The sequence below is a fragment of the Toxoplasma gondii genome, chromosome VIII, assembly GCF_000006565.2.
Source record: "Toxoplasma gondii ME49 chromosome VIII, whole genome shotgun sequence".
In the NCBI taxonomy this organism is placed as follows: Eukaryota; Apicomplexa; class Conoidasida; order Eucoccidiorida; family Sarcocystidae; genus Toxoplasma; species Toxoplasma gondii.
Window position 1 is genome coordinate 2,336,057 of NC_031476.1, and position 20,674 is coordinate 2,356,730.

Genomic DNA, 20,674 nt, shown 5'->3' on the forward strand with positions numbered 1-20,674 from the left:
CAAGGCCGTTTTTCTCTTGGCCTGTGCGGTTTTTGGCAGTCCAAACGACGCGTTTTCGCTCTGTGGAAGAGCCGAAGCCGATGCGCGAATAGTACCAAGACTTTTGTCCCGTTTGCTGCAAAACCGCGGACGAGGCTCCGTCCTCATCAACTGCGGACGCTCCTGGACAGATCCCAGCTGTCTGCGTGTGGGCTTAATGCTGCCGGCACTTTTTTCTATTGAGCAAGCGCTCGTTTTGGCGGTATCTTTCGTTTTTGTTGTCCGTCTACAGACTCTTTGCCGTTTCGCTTATTTCCACGCGCTGCTCGAAGACCGCTCCTCGTCCTTATGTGTTGGCGATGGTCTGTCAGTCTTCCGCGCGTCCGTGTTTTGCTAGCGCTGCGAACAACCTTTTCTCTGTCTTTTTCTCTTTTCTCAGCCACCTCCCGACGAGGCTCCCCGCTTTCGCTCAACTGGAGCTAAAGCTTTTTTGTTCCGCGATTTTTTGTTTGAAAGACAAGCCCGTTTTCGCGTTTAACGCCGCCAGGTTCTGCCGAGGTCACGATCCTCAAGATCGGGCCTGAGGACTCCGTGAGAGAAGAGAGAACTTTGAAGTCTCAGAGTCTCCCTACAAGCTCTGTTTTCGCTAGCGAGCCGCCGATCTGCACCATTTCCTCAAGACTGTTCCTAATCGGTTTTTGCAGCTCCTTGTGGCAATATCTGGAATTCCAGACGGAACCGCCTGCGGCTTGTCTGTGCATCCGCCTCGGCCGTATACCAGAGAGCTGCCCTCGCCACCCTCGACCAAGTTCCGCCGCTTTCATCTAACAATATCGGGAAACAGCGCTCACCAAGTTCCTGCACTTGCACCAAATAGAACCTAAAACAACACTCACCAGACTCCGGTGCCCGGTGTAAATACACCTCAGCAATTCAACAAAAGTCAGGTGGCCTCGAGAGGCGCTTTCTGTCGCGGCTGCCAAGCAGGGCACCCACGCTGGTAGCTCCGTTTTCCCGGTGACTTCTCTTCATTCCTGACCGTTCCTTTTGCTTTCTTCCTCTTCATTCCCCTCACTGCGTGGTCGTTCTGGCAACGTTGTTTGCGTTGCTGCTTGCGTCTCGAGCGCAGGCAACCTGCCCCTCCCCCGTTTCGGTGGCGCTTTTGGTGGCTCTCTAGATATGCAGGGTGCTGTTAGAACAGCACGCAACTCAGGAAGCTGTCGTGCGTCTTTCTTCCATATGTCACTTATCTTGTTCCGTTTCCCGCTGTTGACAGCTTGTTCTGTGCGGACGCTCGCCGTTTCTGCCGCCAGACCGTTCCGCGAGCTTGCCTTTCTGAGGACCAACGCACGAAAGTCACCTGGACTCCGAATTTTTGGGCGACAGTTCCTCTTCCCCGATTTCGTTCCTCGTCAGAGAAAGAGACATTGGCCCCCGCATTTCTTGTCAAAGAAAGAGGATTTGTCAGTCTGCGTTTTCAGCCCGGACGCGGCAGAGGGACCGAGAAGAGGCGAGACGGATCCCAGACACAAATCCGAAGGGGAGACACGACGCGGGCCACGAATCTTCACCCGAGAGGCCTGCAGGTGCCTGTGTTGATCCGAACTTCGCCTTAGCATTTTCAACGGCGTGATTGCGACGGAACGGCGACATAATTTGACCCTTCCACCGCTCCCCCGCCCCCTGCATCGAGCCATTCCGTCTTGGCGTTTCCCTGTATGCGTCTACTCGCTTGGCAAAGCCTCGTATAGACACAGCCTCGGCTGTCCAGACTGACTTTTTCCGCAGTAGACTGTCTGGAGCCTAAGTTCGTCACTTGTCGCTGAAGAGCATTTCACACTTGCGTGTATATGCTCCAGACCCGTTCCAGTGCTTATTTCCGGCGCTGTGCTGCGACCTCTCGAGCCTTTATTTTGAAACGGGGCGCTTTTCCTACGAGAGAGAATTACGCAGCCAAACCGTACTCTCTTGCCTGTTGCTCCGGTCTTTCCTTTCTCCCCATTCTGTTTCTCGCCGACTACACAAGATGAGTGACGAGGTCGACAAACATGTCCTGCGAAAATACGACATCCTGCAGAAGCTCGGGAAAGGAGTAAGTGGCCTCGCGGCTATTTGAAGACTCTTTCTGAGAAGTCAGTGCTTCTTGGAAACCTAAACGCATGTACATTTCGACTTCCAACTCCACACCACTACATGTATTCGCATATTATATGTGGAACAACATGCCGATTGGTGTGTATCCGAGGTCGTCGCGGATGGCGTCGTGATTCGTGGGTTCTTTCTTCTGCTTGAGTGTGGCTGTGTTCCGAGCTGTTGTGTCTCCGTGCAAACGCGAAGTCGAGTGGACCTGTCGGCGTTTCCGGACGGAGATACCGCGTCTGTATTCAGCTCACTGTTTTGAGTTGTCGCTTCTTCCGACTTTGCCCCGCATCATCTGCCGCCGTTCTGTTTGTTACGGACGCGTATTGTGGCTTCAGCAGCCCAGCCTCTCACCCGACGCAGCGTCTATGTCGCTCGTTTCCCTTGCTTCTCTGAAACCCCCTTTCTTCCTCCTTTTTCATCATTTCTTCACTTTCTCCGTCTGTGCATGCATTTGCGGCAGGAAGCTCACGTTTTCTGCCCAGGACCCTCCGCACTGCTGCGTCCTGGCGGGTGGAGCATGCAGCTGCGACGGGTCGTGCTGTCAATTGCAGCCTCTGAAGGCGCTTCCTTCCTCACTTCTCTCGGACTTTCTTCCTTTTGCCTCCAGGCCTACGGGATCGTCTGGAAGAGCACAGATCGCCGGACGAACGAAACCGTTGCTTTAAAGAAGATTTTCGACGCCTTCCAAAATGCCACCGACGCACAGCGCACCTTTCGAGAAATCATGTTTCTCCAGGAACTCGCGGGGCACGAGAATATCGTCCGTCTGAAGAATGTCCTCAAGGCAGATAACGACAAGGACATCTACCTCGTCTTCGACTACATGGGTGAGAAACCTCCCGTCCAAGCTTTTGTCTCTATTTCGGCGAACTCTAAAGTCCACCTGTATGCACGACGGACACAAACACGCACATGCGTCTCGATGGTGGGAGTCGACCTCTCTCTGTGTACTTGTGTCTACTCTACGCATGCACGTTTAGCAGCCCCGTCGGCTCTGCATGCTCTGCATGCATTTTCAAGAGCTCGACTGGTGAATACTGTGACAGGAGAGAGCCGGGAAGACAGATCAGGTCGAGGAAATTCTGACGACGCAAACTCCGTGCAAGAGCGTCTTCCTTTTTCTTTCAGAGACGGATTTGCATGCGGTCATTCGAGCGGACATATTGGAGGAAATTCACAAGCAGTACATCGTCTACCAGCTTCTCCGGGCGATCAAGTACATGCATTCAGGTAAAGCTTTTTTCTGCGGGTTGCTCCCGTCTCTTTTGTAAACGTTTCAGGGCGTCGATATGTTTTTTGTGAGACGGCGTTCTTTATATTTCTGCTTCCTCTCTGTGTTGTAAGTTCTCTCTCGTTTGTTAACCTCTTCACACCCCAAACGCTCACGTTCTTGCGCTTTGCAGGAGAACTTCTTCATCGGGATATGAAGCCGTCGAACGTTCTCTTGAACAGCGAGTGCCAAGTCAAGGTCGCCGATTTCGGGTAAGACAGTAAACTGAAAATGAGTCTGCATGCGTCGGCGAGCATGTTGTCATTACTCTTTATTCACATATAAATATATCTACGACAAATATATTTATCCATGCTGGTGCGCTGAAGGCGGATTTCATAATTTCCGGTCTACTGGTACGACTACTGGCGCTATTCGTCTATATATATAAATATGTCTCCCTGTTTGCAATTCCTGTCTATGAATTCTCACACGACTGACATATGCACATATATATCTATATATATGCATATACATATATATATTTATATTTATAATTACGTGGAGCGAGGTGTGCAGACCTCGTGTTGGCGACTAGGAATCCTTTTTCCTGTGGAGGACGGCCTTCGCGTTTCGATTTTTCCATCTTTTTCTCGTTTTTTCCTCGGTGTTGGCCCCCGGATCTCGCAGTCTTGCCCGCTCAGTCGCACACAGCGAGTCGAACAACTCGGAGGCTGGCGGGAATCCGGTACTCACTGACTACGTCGCGACGCGGTGGTATCGCGCTCCAGAAATTCTTCTCGGAAGTACCAGCTACACCAAGGGCGTGGATATGTGGTCTCTGGGGTGTATCCTCGGTGAACTGCTCTCAGGTCGTCCCATCTTTCCAGGTCTGCAAAAGTACTTTTCTCGAGCAGAAAAGGGATCTTTCTCCCTTCTCTCCAGGTTCACAGCAGTCACATTCTGTGTCGCCTTTCATCCATATACAAACGTCTCTGTCTATGCACCTAGAGCTATCTATATCTTTATCTATGTATCTATATCTGTATCTATCTATATCTACATATCTATCTATCTATGTATATATATATATATATGTATGCCTGCGCCCCTCTTTCTCCGTCTGTGCTTTTTCCTGCATCCTTTTCCGTTTTTTTCTGTGTGTGTCTCCGCGGGGGTTTGTACCGCTTTTTATCGTTTCTTTCCTCTTGTCATCTCGACGTGTCTTCTACGAGGAGAAAGGACTACTTCGTAGGAATGTAAACGAGTTTTGAGTTGCATCGTTCCTGCGTCTTTCGCTTCGTTCACTGTCTCCGAGTCGTCAGTCTTCGCGTTCGACGCCGTTGCTGGGTTCTTGTCTATCTGCGCGTCTCTGCGAGACTTCATGCATTTTCGTTTCTTCTCCAGGAACCTCGACGATGAACCAGCTGGAGAGAATCATGACTCTTACAGGAAGGCCAAGTCCCGAAGACGTGGACGCAGTCAAGTCTCCCTTCGCCGCCACCATGATGGAAAGTTTGCCGCTGGGCAAGGTTAAGTGAGTGCCGTAGAGAAACCAAACAGCATGCGGTGTACGGGGGAAAGTTTTTTTCTGTAAACACACCGACATCAAGTCTGTTCATGCCCACCTCCGTTTCTGAGTACGCGATGTCTCTGTTCATCTTTCGAGCTTTCTGTCCGAATCCACACATCAGTACAAATGTAATGGTTCATTGAGGCATAAAATCTGCACCCGCGCATTCGAGTGTATGTGCATTCATCTTTGCGTATATTCATTCACCTTCGCGTAGCTACTGAAAAGCTCTCGCCTTTTCTCTTTCTCCACATGTATGCACACCCATGAAAAAGCAAATGCCTATTTGTATGTGTGAGTTTTCGGTGTGCGTGTCTGTATTTGCGTCGGTCGTCTTTGTTACTTTGTTCACCTTTTCAAACTCAGAAAAAGTCACAAAGATGCTGAGGCATGCGGCAGCGTCTGCACCACTCTGCGGGTCACACTCTGTCTTGGTCCCTCTTTGCGTCAAGTATTTGCTCTCGGAAGTTTTTCGACAAAAAGGAAATTGTGCGCCGGTTCGCATGCCTACTTCTAGATCTTCATCATGTCCCTCTGCGTGACCTAATATTTATCGGAGTGTGCCTCAGTATCTGGACAACTTCTCCGCTTTTTGCATGCAGCTGCGTCCTCGTTTCCCAGGAGTGATCTTTCCGTACCCATTTGGCTGCGGAAAGACTTGTGAGAGACGCCTGTGCTGATTTGCGCGCGCATGTTTGCGTTGTCTCGTCTACCTGTTCAGGAATTTCAAAGATGCCTTCCCCAACGCTTCTCCAGAGGCGCTGGACCTTCTCAAGCAACTGCTGCAGTTCAATCCCAACAAGCGCATCAGGTAAGACTTCTTTCGATCTGTCAACCAACCTCGCGATTCATGTACCCTTTTGCCTCCTCGTATTCTAGTAGCTATTCAACATGTATATATATATCTATATATCTATATATATCGATACATATAGATATATATAGGTATATAAATATATATAGAGATATGTACGTGTACATCGATGTGACTGTCTCTACTCTTTTGTCCATCTCACTGCATCACCGTATGTTTGTGTGTATCGGGGAGGAAGAAGCTGTATGTCTGGGTGCGCGCGCTTGTTTGTGTGTCTTAACGGCAGCGTCTTTCTCGAAATGCGCTGTTCTCGGGTGATTGCTTTTTCAGTGCCGAGAAAGGACTTGAACATCCGTACGTCCGGCAATTTCACAGTCCTGAAGACGAGCCTGTATGCGGGAAGATCATCGCGATCCCGATCGACGACAACACCAAGTAAGCTGCGAAGACTCCGCGTTGATTTTCAAGGCGAACCGTGGCGTCGGAGTGCTGTCTTCCGCTGCGATTGCCTCCCGTTGATCTCGCTCGAGGAGCCAATTCGCCTCCAGAGTCAAAACGTTTTCTTGTGGTACTTCCTCGCGGGGTGTGCTCGGCCAACCGTTTGCAGCTTCTCCGCTTTTGGACGCGCTGCGTCGTGCGTCCGCCCTGGATGTCCTTCGGACTTTTCAGAATCTTCTTTTCCATGCACTCGTCTCCCTTCTTTCCTTCTCTCTTGCAGTCTCTCTCCACGTTCCCTCGCCTTTCCTCTCTGCTTGGTCTGCCAGTTGAATCGTGTTCTCCCTCTTCTTTTGTCTTGTTCTCCCTCTTCTTTTGTCTTGTTCTCCCTCTGCTTGTCTCTGAGACCGCCTGCCCTTTTTTTCTCTCGGTCATTTCGGGGCAGCTTCGTTTCGCGTTTTCTTAGGTACTCTGTCGAAGACTACCGAGATAAAGTTTACTCGGAGGTGATCAAGAAGAAACACGACCAGCGGCGACACCGCACAGCTGGTTCTTCCGGCCGCCACCATTCTTCACATCACTCGTCGGGAACTCGCTCCTCGTCGAGCTCTTCTTCCTCTTCTGCAAATCCTCGCACGAGCTCAAGCGCGCAACATCGCAACTCCCAGAGCAGACCCGCAGGTTCTTCGCAGACCTCGGCGTCTCCTCAAGCCTCGCACAACCCGCGAAGCGGCAGTTCCTCCTCGTCCTACACTGGAAGCTCGAGCGCCAGCCACCCCACCGGCGCGAGCGCGCAGGCACCCTCTCACTTCGGATCTTCGCACTACGCCTCGTCTCACCAAATGCACAGATCCGGCAGTTTCGTCCGAGACCGACCTCCTGCCTACGCATCCTCCACCTCAGGAGTCTCGCACTACCCTCACTACCCCGCATCCTCGTCCTCTGTCTCCTCTTCGCACCATGGTGTCTCCTCTTCGCACCATGGTGTCTCCTCTTCGCCTCAAGGAGTATCCTCTTCGCACCACGGTGTCTCCTCTTCGCACCATGGTGTCTCCTCTTCGCACCATGGTGTCTCCTCTTCGCACCACGGTGTCTCCTCTTCGCACCATGGTGTCTCCTCTTCGCACCACGGTGTCTCCCCACAGATGAGTCCGGGCATGTCGACGGCGACATCTGGGGGCAGCGTGCATGCAAGAGACAGGCCGGCAGCCAGCGGATCGAGCGCGGGAGTTTCTCATGCATACTACGCGTCGCAGTTTTTTGCGCCTGGTTCAGCGACTCACTCCCCACAGCTCTCAGGTTCTTCGCGCCTCGCGGGGCAGTCTGCTGAGGGCGTCGCGGCGCATGCAGTCAGCCGCGGAGAGAGCTTCCACGGCCCTGTCCGCGCGAAGACCGACACACACACACATATGGGCGTCAGCCGAGCCGTCTCTGGAACTCCGCAGGTAAGAAACGCAGAAGCATTTGCGTTTTGTTTCTTATGAATGAACAAGTGAAGGAAGGGCGCTTGAGCGCGTGGACGCTGTCTGGAGAGGCGCAAGAGAGAAAGTCATGTGTCTCTTCAGAGAGAGACAGAGAGAGGAAGAAGTCGAGCTGACTAAAGGTATGCCGAGTAGTTTGCGTCGAGAATCGCTTGCAGGAGCGACGACCAGTGGGGAACCGACCGCGGACTTGGTGTGAAGTCTTTACTCGAACGACGAGTTCTTTGTAATGTGCATCTACTTTTGTCGACGACCCCAGATGTGCAGCTGTTGATGCATGTGCATCTGCATTTACAATCCTTGCCAAAAAGAAATCTAGACGGTTAATGCGGGAGCTCACGAGAGAGGGGGATGGAAAACGGCCCGGTGTCGGAGTCCCGCATGCGCGAGCTTCATGAGCTCTCAAATGTCGTCTGCTCTTTCTCCTCAGTGGACGGACATCGAACGGCACCACTCGCATGCAGTCAAGGTAAGCGTACTCACGAAGCATGAATGCATCTGTCAACACTCTCTGATATACGCGCGTCTATACACATACAAAGAAAGATATATATATATATACACGTGGATGTTTGTGGAGATATGTCTGAGTAGTCAGGAGAGAAAGGGATATCTGAACTTTAAAGAGTTGTTTCGTGAGGTCTTTGCGTAGGTCTTTCCTCCCGTGTATAGGACGGCACTTCTTGGCGACTAGCGTTTTTTACGTTTGTGAAGGAAAGAAGGGGGTCGTTTGCACACCTGGTCGCAGGAATGTGGTTTCTCTTTTTTTTCAGTCTGCGTCCAAGACATACAACAGCTGAGCCTGCTTAGATGGGGAAATTCGACAAACGTTGCTTGTCTTTTCCACGCCGCATTTGTTGACTGCGGAGGCCTCTCGTCGCTGCCCCGCCGTTCTCCAGACTCTTGCTTTGTGTCAAAGAAGAGCCGAGCGCAACTGGGAGGATGCAGCTCAAGCTGAAAGACTCTACAGCGCAAAAGCAAAGATTCAGACAGGAACAGAAACTCTCTCTCTTCTCCGCCTGTGTCTTGACGTGGACACAGAAGCCTCGCAAGACTTCCACCGAAAGCGAAGGTGGAGAAAGCAAATTGACGTTCATCAGTATTCATATGTGTGCATTTACTTTCATATGCGTATTCCTGCATCTACTGGTACCTAGTGTCGACCTGTGTATCTTGGAGGGGAAGGGGAGGGCACAGGGACGACTGTCTGCTCTCTGAGGGAGAGTTTTGTGTCGCCTTTGGAACCTGTAAGGGAAGCTTTGCTTTTTCAGTCCAGACTGCGGACGAGGGAATGATTTTTTTTAGCATGTGAGCGTCAAACCAGTGCAGACGCCTCGCTGTGTGTGCGCAGTCGAAACGCTTGTCTTGAAATTCATGCCGTAAAGCCTGCACAGCTGCCACCCGAACGAAGGACATGTAGAAAGGTCGAGAAGCCACTGCGAAGGACGCAGGCCAGAAAACGGGAATACATACACTGGCCCATATCAACATCGATGAAACTTTTTTGACTGACGTAACACCGTAGAAAATTAAGCTGAGTTTTTTATGTTCAAACTCTCCACTTGACACGTTGAACTGTAAACCTCCTGAACACAGTTGTCGCAACGGTAATTTCGAGAAAAGTAGACGGGAAGCCGCCTGGATGTCGAGGTCGGGAAGAACTGATTCGATACAAGGCACTCGCTTCTACATATTTCTGTAGCTCTTGAGACTCGCGCGCCTCTGAGTTTTTAGGGTATCACGAAGAAACAGCAGGCGTAATCCTTTTCCACAAAAAAAATGCGAATTCTCGAAACGAAAAGGTGGGTTGTTTGTTTTTGATTTTTGGCTCCACCGCAGTCCACATTTCGACTAAAGAGAGACACAAGGCCTCAAACTCTTCGAGAAGTGCGAAGGCGTGTGAACGTAGATACGACGAAATCGGAAGCAAAGAAGCTTCTGGTTGTCGAGCGAAGAGGCAGAAACGAGAGCGAGAGCAGAACAGCCACTACAGAGAGCTAGGTAGAACAGAGAGAAAAGCAGGGAAAACAGAAAAAGAGACGGAGAAGAGCAAAACAGAGGCAGTCAACACACAGAGAGAAAACGCGCAGCTATGCGAACAGAGAGAGGATGCAAGGTAGCTAAACAGAAAGAGAAGGTGAGGTAGGCAGAACAGAGAGGAATATCGGTCGCGAGAACAGTGAGTGAAGAAGCCTTGGGTAGAACCGCGGGAGAAAGCGAGGCAGCTCGAACAGAAAGTGAAGGAGCGATAGCTGGAAAACACACAGAGAGAGAGAGAATGAAGTAGAGGTAGCAAGAAGGAGAGAAGCAGTGAGGCGAGACGGAGAAAGAGAGGAAGCATGACCAGCGAGAGGTGGCCAGCGGAGCAAGAAAGGAGACAGTAGAAAGAGATTCTGTCTCGTGAGAGAGACCAAGGCGTTTCGCTTTCTACACTTTCGTCAACTAAAGGACTCTCTCCTGGCTTGTACTACTCCGCGGCAATGAACAGGCCTCTATAGGTTTCTCCAGAGACCCGAAGGTGATTATCGCCTGTCGACGTAGAGCGGGGGACTAGCCGGGAAGCAGAAACGGCGACAAGACGACCACGGAAAAAAGACAAACAAGGAACGGACTCAAGGAACTAACACGAGAGAAGTTGGAAATGCTGGGTCTCTCGATCAGATTCAGCTCTGTTGCACCTTCCCTGTCCTACGCCACCACTCCTCACTGCGTCTTCCTCGAGAGACAGGGCACTCTGATCCTCCTGGTACACCGAAAACTGACAAGAAAAAAAAGAAACAAATGATGCCTGAATCCAGCGTCCTCTTGCTCTCTCAGGACCGAGTGTGTGTGTGTGTGTGAAGATACGTCATGCCGCCCGTTTCTCTTTCGCTCTTTCTCTCCTCCCTCGAATGCTTTCTCTCTTCGTCTCTCTGTTTCTCATTTTTTCCCAATTATTTTCGCCCCTCTCGTCGACCTCCTCTGTCCCTTGCGCAAGACGGACGTGATTGAAGGCGTGCGGGCATTCCCTATTCTTCTCTCTCCCTCGCATCACACCTCTACAAGAGACACAAAAGAAATTTCTTTCTCTCCAGTGTTCCGCAGGCGAGGCAGAAGCCTCCAGCCGACTGTCGGCTTGTGTCCACCTCTCTGTCTCCGGATCGTATTGGCTCTTCTGTCGCCTTTTTCCCCGCTTGCCTCCGTCCTGCCCGCCTTTCTTCAGACCCCCGACCGTCGTATGAGTTTATCCGACTATAAGCCGACACGGCACCTCGTCTCCTGCACAGCCACCTCTTGCGCCGAGGCTGTCTCTACTACACCGCGAGTTCGTCTTCAAGCCAGTGATATTCGAACGTGAATTCTTGTTTGATCCTCGAGCACCAGCCTGGAGAGAAAAGGCGGCACAAAGAGCGACATGAAAGAGAGAAAAAAGGTGTAACCGCCACATTCGCCTCTCTCTCGCCTGCATGTCCTTCCCCTGCCATCTGCACCGACCTCGAAAGAACTTTGCGGCAACGCCCCTTCGTCCCCCGCAAAACAATCGAACGTGGACTCGCAGCGGCCCTCGAGTTCTCTAAACCTGGATATTTCAACTCGACGTAGACACTCCCGAGAAACGCTTGAGACTGAAGTCAAACAAATTGAACTGTAACGCTTGTTGCCACGAGCTGCTCCAACGCGAAAGGTTTGTGTTCTGCTGCTTGCCGTCTGTCCCCTAAAACGTCCCACAAAAAGATCCACGAACGGAGACAGCAGGAGAGGACGTTTGACGCTCGCAGAGCGCCTCCTTCGTAGCACGACTTCCCTCGCTGAGACATCGAAGGAACGCCCCCAGTTCAGCGTTTCACCTTTCTGTAAAACTGGCGATGTGCATTTAACCAACATCTCTTCTGCTTCCCGGGTGGACTGTATGTCGAGCGATCTGAAGTAAGAAACCTCTCTTCTCACCAGAGTCGTAGTCGAAGTAGACGTAAGTGCCCTGCTCATACTTGTCTGCAGTGATCCGCGGCTCTTCATGTCTCTGGAACCAAGTCAAGTACTTCTTGTGGTAGCGCCATGACTGCTGCTTCAACTCCCGGGCAGCCAAATACTGCTGATAGGTCCCCTGAAAACGAACGAAGAAAGTCTTTTACACTCCTGTCAAATCGAGAAACAAGACCTACACACACTTCTTCATAAACAGATGCATATGTCTGTAAGAGTCTTTGCACACTCGTCAGAACCACACACTCACACATAAATACATCTATACATGCATACATCTCTCTATATAAATGTATATAAGTTTGCAGGTATGTGTCGCAGGTATGCGGGGAGAACGAGATCGAATTGTGAATCAAATCGCATGAAGCGACATTCTTCACGATGCATCCTCTACAAAACGATCACATTCAGCCAGTGCCATACCCCCTACACATTCTTGTATGTTTACATATATATATATATATATATATATATATATACATATACGTATATACATATATATAGATCTAGATAAATGGATATAATGATACTTGAGGATGTGACCCATTGTTTGTTCCGATGAAGCACCTTGGACTTGGATATGTTGTGATTACCTGCTGGTAGTAGAAGACGAAGAAGAGAGTGTCCAAATCAAGGCCTGCAAAAAGTTGCCGACTGTCGTAACCGACGAGAGGCGCGTCGGGGAAGCTCTCTGGCGCGCAAGTCCAGGCGATCTGAGGCGAGAGTGGAGCGAGTGGCCGCGCCCCAGGGCCTCCAGGTCCGAACATGTTCGGACCCCAACCCAGAGCCGCCGACGAGCGCCCACAAATGCTGCCCCCAGGGATCTGCTCCGCATCCGATCGCGTCGGCCGGTGCGACTGGCTGCAGTCGACGAGAGCTGCAACCGTGGAGACTGTGAAAGGATTCAAAAAGACGCACGCGACGAGAAATGCCAGTTCAGAACACTGCGTGCCATATCGAAATAAACACACATCTAGGGAAGCACTTAGCAAACAAGCGTCGACTACCCCTCGACGATATACCTATACATAAATATATATATATATATATATAAATACATATATATATATATATATATGCATGCATGCAACCAGGCACATATGTACATACATATAGGTATATATATATATATATTTATAGGTTTGTCAGAGTGTGTCCCTTTTCCCATAGGCGTTTGGGGGTCATCTGTGATCAGAAGTGCGTACTGCGCCCACCGCTTCTCCCTGGTTTTCTGTTCATCTTTCGATATGTATGAGCGCCAGGGAGAACTGTCCTGCTTACGCGAACTGGAGGTCCCAGGGAAAAGGAACCCATCGCCAGCCTTCGCGGAGGCCGTCGCGCGCGCGCTTGGCACTCCTCTGTCTGTGGTGTCTCCTTCCGCGGCGTCTCCGCCCGGGGCGGGAGGGCGCACACTGTGCCCTTTTCCCTGCGCCTCTTCGTCTTCCATCTCGAGGCGCTCTCGGTCGCCGCTCTCGGCCTTCTGATCCGCTTCACCGGAATTCCTCTCGGCGGCGCCGTCTCCCTGGGCCTTCCCCTGAGGGCCTGGGGCCGCTCCGCCGCGGCGTTTGTCCTTGGCTGCTGCGCCCTTCTCTTCCTCAGGCTCGCGTCCCGGCACACTGCGTCTCCGCGCCTCCTCGCCGTCGTCCTTCTTCTCCTCAGAGGCCCCGCGCTTCCGGACACTCTGCCCATCCGCGCCTGCAAGGCCCCCAGCGACTGCCGCCCACCGGCCGCTGGCGGGTGCCGAGGAAGCCGCACTGACCGCCGGCAGCAGGCTCGCGCCGGGGCGTCTGGCGCCCGTCCAGACGCCGTTTTCTCCCGTCCGAGGAGACATCTGCGCCTTCCCAGACGCGTGTGGAGACAGCGTCTCGCCTTCGTTGGTCGCGCGTGACGCGTCCGCAGAAGGCGCTGCGGGACTCGCCGCCTCTCCCGGCGAGCCTCTCTCGGCACCCTTCTTCGCAACGAGGAGCCCCGGAGAACTGCCGCCGCTGGAACCGTTCGGGGACAGCGCGCCTGAGGCGGCGCCACCATCGGCGCCCTTCTCGCCCCCAGGCCGTGCCTTCCCCGCGTCGCCGGAAAGGCCTTTCTCGCCTTTCGAGGCTCCTGAGGCCCCCGGAGCAGCCCCCGCAGAGCCTCGACTCGAAGGCGCCTTCGCAGGTGCGCTCAGCGCGCCGCTGTTCCGGCTCTTCTCGCCAGGCGCGACGGTTCCAGGAAGCCGCTCGGTGCGATCCGAGTTGAAGGACGGAACGCTCGCCGTGCTCGTCGGGCTTCCGGCCGCCCCGGAAGCCTCTTGACTTCCGCGCCCACTCGGAGGCGTCGAGTCGCCACATTGGTCCGCTAGAAAAACACAAGAGACACCGGGGTGAAACAATGCACATCGTGACGAAACATGTATCCAAAACACCTGAAGAAATCGATACCACGACGACACAAATACTCTGCAGGGAACTGGGTATATATATATATATATATTTCATATATATATTTCCATATATATATATACATATATAATTGTAGAGAAAGAGAGACAGATGGAAACCGCATGATACTCACGTATAATCATATGTATGTATAGACTAGACATATGCACAGTAGTAGATCTGGCGAGGTGACCATACTGCAGATATATTTGAGACACGGGAGGGACGAGGAGACGTAGAGAAAGGAACGAGACGCGATGCCACAAGCGAGGAAGAGAGAGGCACGGAGAAAAGAAAAGAAAACGACAATGGAACAGAAGGGTGCGAAAGTAAAAAGTGGGGACTGAGGACGATGAGAAGGTGCAAAGGTGAGAATGCAACAAATGAAGGGCCAAGGCCGAGCTCGTAGAGAACGCGCAGAGAAAAGAGGACGGGCAATGCGGCAGAGAGACTGAGGGAGGACGCAGACAGGAATGAAGACGTACAGCTGGTGTTTTCCTCTTCTGAATCCTTGACCATCTCGGAGTTGTCATCGGGAGCGTCAAGGTTCAGGGCAGCGTAGAGCGTTTCGTCGAAGAAGAAGTCGTCATCGTTGAAATTGTCGAGGTACAGTTCGATGCTTTCCTTCAGTTCGTCCATCACCGACAGGTCGAGAGAGTCGTTTTCGAGTCTCCGCAAAATCAGTTCCATGTTGTTGATGTGCCATCGGTGGCGCTGTACGTACAGCTGAAGCTGGCCAAGGCGTCGCTCCGTGTTGGCGTGGTCTCTGTGTTTCCCTTTTTTGCTGCTCATGAGGAGTTCTTCTTCGGCTTCGTGAGCGTCCACGTGGGTGTTGAGGGTGGAAATGAATTCGTTCAGCCACTCTCTGTGTCGATTTCTTTCTTCTTCTTGCGGGTCGAGCTTCGTCTTCGCCGCGAGGCCTTCCTTGGAGAACGCCTTCATCTTGGACTCCCTTTCGCAGACTTTGAAGCGTTCCATTTCGCGTTCAATCTTCTTCCGGGCCTCGTCCAGGGGCGCCTTGTCCTTGATGTCCGACGACGTCTGCCAGGTCTTTATTTGGTCCCGCAGCCGCTGCAACTTCTTTATTTCCCTCTTTAATTCGTTCTCGAACTTCTCTTTCTGCGAGGCACTGACCACCGGCCCATGCATCTTTTCACAGACGTCGTTGAAGGCGTCTAAACCCTCCTCGACGCGCTTCAGCGTCTTCTCCACCTCCTGCTGCAGCTTTCGCTTTTCAGCCATCCTGGTTCCTCTGCAGGACTGTGTAAACGCGAACTGAACAGAAATCTCCCTCTCCAACTGGAGATGCGTGGACTTTCCCCGGGGCTCGCGGTGGCGCCATGTACATGCCGAGGGCCTCGCCGTGAGCAGAGGAGACGAGAAAAAGACAGAAAGTCCCGAGACAGAGACACCAAGAACCACCAGCTCTCAGAAAACGCGTGCCGGTTTGCGGCCGCGAAAGAATTCTCAGAAAACGAAATTTCGATTGAAGCGGCGCCGCCCCCCGCGAGACACAGAAAGGAGGCGAAAAGCGGCACCCCTGGAGTCTCCGTCGCACAAGCAGGAGAAACCGAACTTCTTGCCAACGCACTTCCTATCCGGAACACAAGGTGAATCGAGACTTCAAAAAAGACGGTAAAAAGAAAGCAGAGCCAAACGAGAAAGGAAACGAAATTCCGCGAGGCGGCACAGGGGGGTTCGGTGCGCCAGCGAACGCCGTGGACACATGGGAGACGAGGGAAAGTCAGCGCAAAGTGTGGCGCACGAGCAAGCTGAAATGCTGGAAAGAAACGATGTCACGAGGAATGGTAGTGATTTACAACGAAGCGCTTTTACCGCTTTGATGGCGGAAGCAAAGAATTCCCAAGGAAAAAACAATGCAGCCGTCATGTCACACGCCAGCCCGCCGCTGCTGTCGGCGGTACCTCTTGCTGCGAGATGCCAGACGCTTGAGATCACCATGTTACAGCTTTGGGTCTGTGAGTGTCTCTCAATTACTAGGTGAGTGCCCACATGTCACCCCTAATTGATCTAGGATTACTATCTGAGACTCGAGCTTCGAATACCAGAATCTTAATCCGTCAAGAGTGCGGGTCTCTCGTTCTTTCTCTTTCCCTTTTGCTTCTCGCCTACAGTCCACCAAGTGCAAACGCCTAAAATTTAGCTTTCGAGGCCCCGCTGAAACTCGTGGTTGGTCTTTTAAATGCATCTGCCTCTCCCCGTTTCCGGAAGCCGACGGGAGACCAACTTGGCCATGAATAGTGTCCCGTTGGGAACTCTGGAACGGTCTTGGAAGCAGCTGACATGCTGGCTTTTCGACGGACGCAGGGTTCACTCCACAAAAGTACCTCCTCAGAGTTCGTGTTGTCAGGTTTTCCTCTAGATGTTGCCTATAGGGTGGTCTTGCGAATTTCCACGGTTTATCCCACTCGGGAGCTCAAGGGATGATGAGCAGTTCCGGTGGCAGCCCTCCTCACCGGTTTGCTGCTATGACATTCATGGTGCATGTTGCTGTTGGTTAGAACTACACTCGAAGTCTGCTTCAGGCAGCAGTCAGACAGTGCTTTTCTTCCGAGATGCTTTGTTTGGCCCAGACGGGAGAGTCCACATCAAGAGATGAAGCCGGAGAGACTGTAAGACGCAGCAGTGACAGACTGTCTTGTGTAGGAAAAAACCAGGCGCTCCGAAGAGTGTCAAGAGTAACCAGATTTCTCATGTTGGCAGGAGAAACGTTTGCTTCATTGGACAACAACACTCTGAGAGCAGTGCGATACCTGACGGATGTTACACAGAATCCTCAAATACGCTGGTTTCCACGATAAGAATTCACGTTGCGTGTGACAAAAAACGCCCATAGCCTAGCGAAAGAGCCAACTGCGGGTCTTCTATCGAACGTTCGGTCTTCCTAACACTGCTGTAAACAGAGAGTGAATCAGGAAATGACGCCCTCAACACATAAACATCGAGACAAACTGCGGAAACGGGACACCTCTTTGAGGCCGTCCTGCCCTCTGTGCATGAATAATCAAATGGATGCACTTTCGCCACATTAGGCTGCGGAACGTGACAAGTATCGAACCAGAGAGCAGTCAGCCAGCAGGATAACTACAAAGAACATCTGACTGGAGATAAACACTAGCTAGGTTGAAAATTTGGCCGCAAAACTCCCTCTTTCAAAAAACCTCGGCAGGGCGCGAAAGAAGACAGACGCAAAGCCAACCCACCACCACGAAGCAGCCTCCGCACCACGAGAATGACAGACATCTTTCGGATTTCAGCCTCTCTAGGCATGCAGTGGCAAAGCAAGGCCGTCGAGTTTCTGCTATCCAAGGGCCTACACAGTTTTGTGCGAGTTTATGGACTTCCGAAATATCTTGTGCACTTGCTGGCATTCAGACCTTGTTCGAGAAGCAGCAGAAAACAGGAAAATTTTGGATGTTGCATTCTACATCAGCTGCCGAGTTGTTCTACAGCTCTCGAAGTCCTCTTAGTCAGAAGGCATCTCCAAGGCGTCCCGAACTCCACAGTTTTTTCTCGTGATGCCCTCAACAGTGAAGGTGCTTCAACCTCACCGCAGCCACTGATCGTTTGAACTCCCCCGTCCATTTGTTGACAAAGATGACACAAAGCGGAATCCTGCGCAAGTGCCATGCCATAAATTTAGGGCCACTGGCAAAGACGGGAGCAGTACTGCCTCCCCCGCGAGACGGTGCAATGCCCTTGGTCGGTTATCGAAGAAGCGGAACATCCCCCATATCTGTGAATTCACAGACAGGGCAGGTAAGATCATCATGAAGTGGTTCCAGCTCGCAGCCACAGTGATGAGACACGATTCGTGCAGCCTTGTGAACAACTTTCATGTTGGCGCCGTGAACCTTGCGGCTACGTCGCTGGCAGGTGTTACCAGTGACCGATCGAGGGACCCGACTGCTAACGGTAGCGGGTGAACTTGTCCCTGACTCTGTATCTAGATCGTATTGTTCTTGATCACTTGGTGACTCTGATGTGTATTCATCAGACTCCTCCTCCAGCAACTTTCGACGGTGTGCCGCTTCTTCCTCTTCCTCCAATCTTCTTCTTTCTGCTTCTACCTCTTCTCGCCTCCTTTCCTCTTCTTCTTTGATCTTCCGTTCTGCCCGGGCGTCTTCCTCACGTCGCTGTCTCGCCAGCTCCTCTTCTTTTCTGCGGCGTTCCTCTGCCTCTTGAGCGCGCCTCCTGTCTTCCTCCTGAGCTCGTCTCCTCTCTTCCTCCTCAGTCCGTCTCCTCTCTTCCTCCTCAGCTCGTCTCCTTTCTTCCTCCTCAGTCCGTCTCCTGTCTTCCTCCTGAGCTCGTCTCCTCTCTTCCTCCTGAGCTCGTCTCCTCTCTTCCTCCTCAGCTCGTCTCCTTTCTTCCTCCTCAGCTCGTCTCCTTTCTTCCTCCTCAGCTCGTCTCCTTTCTTCCTCCTCAGTCCGTCTCCTGTCTTCCTCCTCAGTCCGTCTCCTGTCTTCCTCCTCAGTCCGTCTCCTGTCTTCCTCCTCAGCTCGTTCCCTTTCTTCCTCCTCAGCTCGTTCCTCTGCCTGTTTTCCCTCCTCTGCTTCAGCCCTCTGTGGACTCGCTAAACTCGCCTCTTCCTCTTCTCGTAGGCGACTATCTTCCTTCTCTAACTGTCGGCGCTGTTCCGCCGCCTCTTCCATTTTCTTTCTTTCATCTTCCGCTATGGCTTCTTGTTCTCGTCTCTGCCTCTCTGCCAATTCCTGCGCTTTCTTGCGCCCAGGTTGCTTTGTTCTGTTCTTTGTACAGGCACCTCCCATTTGGGGGTTCGCTGCGGCACACGAAAATAACTCCAATAGAGCTCTCACAGAGTTTCACACTCTTCTTGCTTCCACACCGGGATGCTGGTAGATACTCTTCAGATACGAACGCGCAGGACAATTTTTCGAGTCCCGAAATACCTTCGCACTGGTTTCACCAACAAATCCCCTGATGTGTTTGGCAATGTGCTCCAAATGTCTTCGTGAAGTGGTTAAGGTTCGCACGAAGAACAGTAACGCGCCCCGAAAAACAACTTCCCTACGTTCGTGAGTTCCTTTTCAACTAGATACCGCGAACCAAGTCGGTGTGGCCACGTCTTGGAGCGCCTCGAGAATTTTTCGACGCTCATTACAATGACTTTATAACTGGCAGCTGTTCATGATTGCAGAATTAGCTTTGCTTGAAAATGGTGCCTGAAAGGTGAGTTACGAGCGCAACCCCCTTTCCTTGAGAAACGCAGCCACAAAAAGCAGTGTTTGTTGACAATAGTAACTGAACAACTTCTATCGAAGTCACTTTCCTGCCGGCATGCCTGCAGTTTGTATCGCGGACCTCCTGCGTGTCAATCTGGGCTCTACTGCAGACAGGCAACAATGGAGGTGCTTTCAGACTTACTTCTTGACAATGAAGCAGACCAAACGGAACGCGACGGAGAAAGACGCAATGTGAACAGCAAAGGGGAGTGAAGTCAAAGGCAACCGCAACCACTATCGACGGTGAGGAAGTAAGCATCTGGAAGGACGATAGGAAATGTGTGGGGAGAGTGTTCCGACAGCGAGAAAAATCAACGGCACGCCCTAGTTTCGCTTCGGATTCGTGTTCTCACACATGAGGAAAAGAGATGAAAAAGCTGACAAAAGGCGCGCTATGTAACTGGTAACCAAGCAGCCGATACATGCCAACATTGAAGAAACATCTGTTATCTTCGTAATGCTATCTTCTTGTCACATGACTAGTCATAACCATGGACAGTGAGGACTACGTACGAAATTTTTGGGTGAGCAACAACGCCTCAACAAACATCGGCAGAATCCAGTCAAACATCTCAGTGTAGGCTGGCCCACCAGCAAGCTGTGTACTGAACGAAGCTACTCGAGCGCGGCATCGCATACTCGATATTGCAACCGTTCAAAGTAAGGAGAAAACCGTTCATTGTCTTCGTCCAGAAACACACATCGTGAAAAGCTTATCGGTGTTAATTTTCCTCGTCCTCCCGGTCATTAGCCTTCGTGCCACAGACTTGCCTCCACCGACGTTTCTCGTCGCAATGTGGACTTCAGCCGGCTCCGATCGCACGCCCAGCACAGGATAACCACGTTTCGAGCTAGCTGCTCCGGCGGTTCTTGAAGTTGCTTCGAGAAAGGAAGAAAAATACTTCTCATGTGTTGAGTGAAAGTAGCGTGGATCATGGATGGGGTGCTAAGCAAAACTGGAACCGTAGGGGACGATCTTCTGAAGGGATGGTGACTCTGACCACAGGACAGGACAACGGCCCTCGCATTAAGGTTGTCAAAATAATGTTCACGTCGAGTTGAAGACACAGTTGAAAGTCACTGAGGAAGCACAGCTATTCGTCGCTAGCCATTCCGTGTACGGTAGCGACATATGCTCTAGAGAAGACGACAAGCGATACTATTCCTACAGATTGAGCAATTTAACAAATGCGTTCTGTGCGGCACTGTCGGTATGTCACTTCGTGACGCCAGACAACAAAGACTTGGTAGTGGTGAGCACGTGCGTCACACGGAACCCCTGAATATGACGCCATAAATAATTCGGCTTCGCTGCTACGAATGAGCCTGTACATCGCCCGTTCTATATGTGGCATTTGTGAATGTCATATTTGTATAACCGGAGCGGAAAACGGTG

The 20,674-nt window shown here is 51.7% G+C and overlaps 3 protein-coding genes across 3 annotated transcripts; 1 reads left to right on the forward strand and 2 right to left on the reverse strand.

Moving 5' to 3' along the window:
- Positions 1–2,005: 2,005 nt before the first annotated feature.
- TGME49_233010 (cell-cycle-assocaited protein kinase ERK7, putative) lies at positions 2,006–8,434 on the forward strand (the record flags this gene model as incomplete). The annotated part of the gene is made up of 11 exons (XM_018780347.1): positions 2,006–2,071; positions 2,729–2,948; positions 3,250–3,351; positions 3,525–3,603; positions 4,022–4,221; positions 4,739–4,868; positions 5,626–5,715; positions 6,049–6,153; positions 6,620–7,598; positions 8,065–8,103; positions 8,408–8,434. 11 exons carry the CDS (start codon positions 2,006–2,008, stop codon positions 8,432–8,434), a joined length of 2,037 nt encoding a protein of 678 aa, XP_018636795.1.
- Positions 8,435–10,038: 1,604 nt separating this feature from the next.
- Positions 10,039–15,256, reverse strand: TGME49_233020 (Not1 N-terminal domain, CCR4-Not complex component protein; the record flags this gene model as incomplete). Its single annotated transcript, XM_002368120.1, has 5 exons — positions 10,039–10,998; positions 11,562–11,718; positions 12,191–12,489; positions 12,879–13,931; positions 14,500–15,256. 5 exons carry the CDS (start codon positions 15,254–15,256, stop codon positions 10,928–10,930), a joined length of 2,337 nt encoding a protein of 778 aa, XP_002368161.1. The 3' UTR covers positions 10,039–10,927.
- Positions 15,257–16,774: 1,518 nt separating this feature from the next.
- Positions 16,775–18,804, reverse strand: GAP70 (gliding-associated protein GAP70; the record flags this gene model as incomplete). Its single annotated transcript, XM_002368121.2, has 1 exon — positions 16,775–18,804. The coding sequence occupies one exon, from the start codon at positions 18,802–18,804 to the stop codon at positions 17,743–17,745; it is 1,062 nt and encodes a 353-aa protein (XP_002368162.1). The 3' UTR covers positions 16,775–17,742.
- Between the last annotated feature and the right edge of the window lie 1,870 nt (positions 18,805–20,674).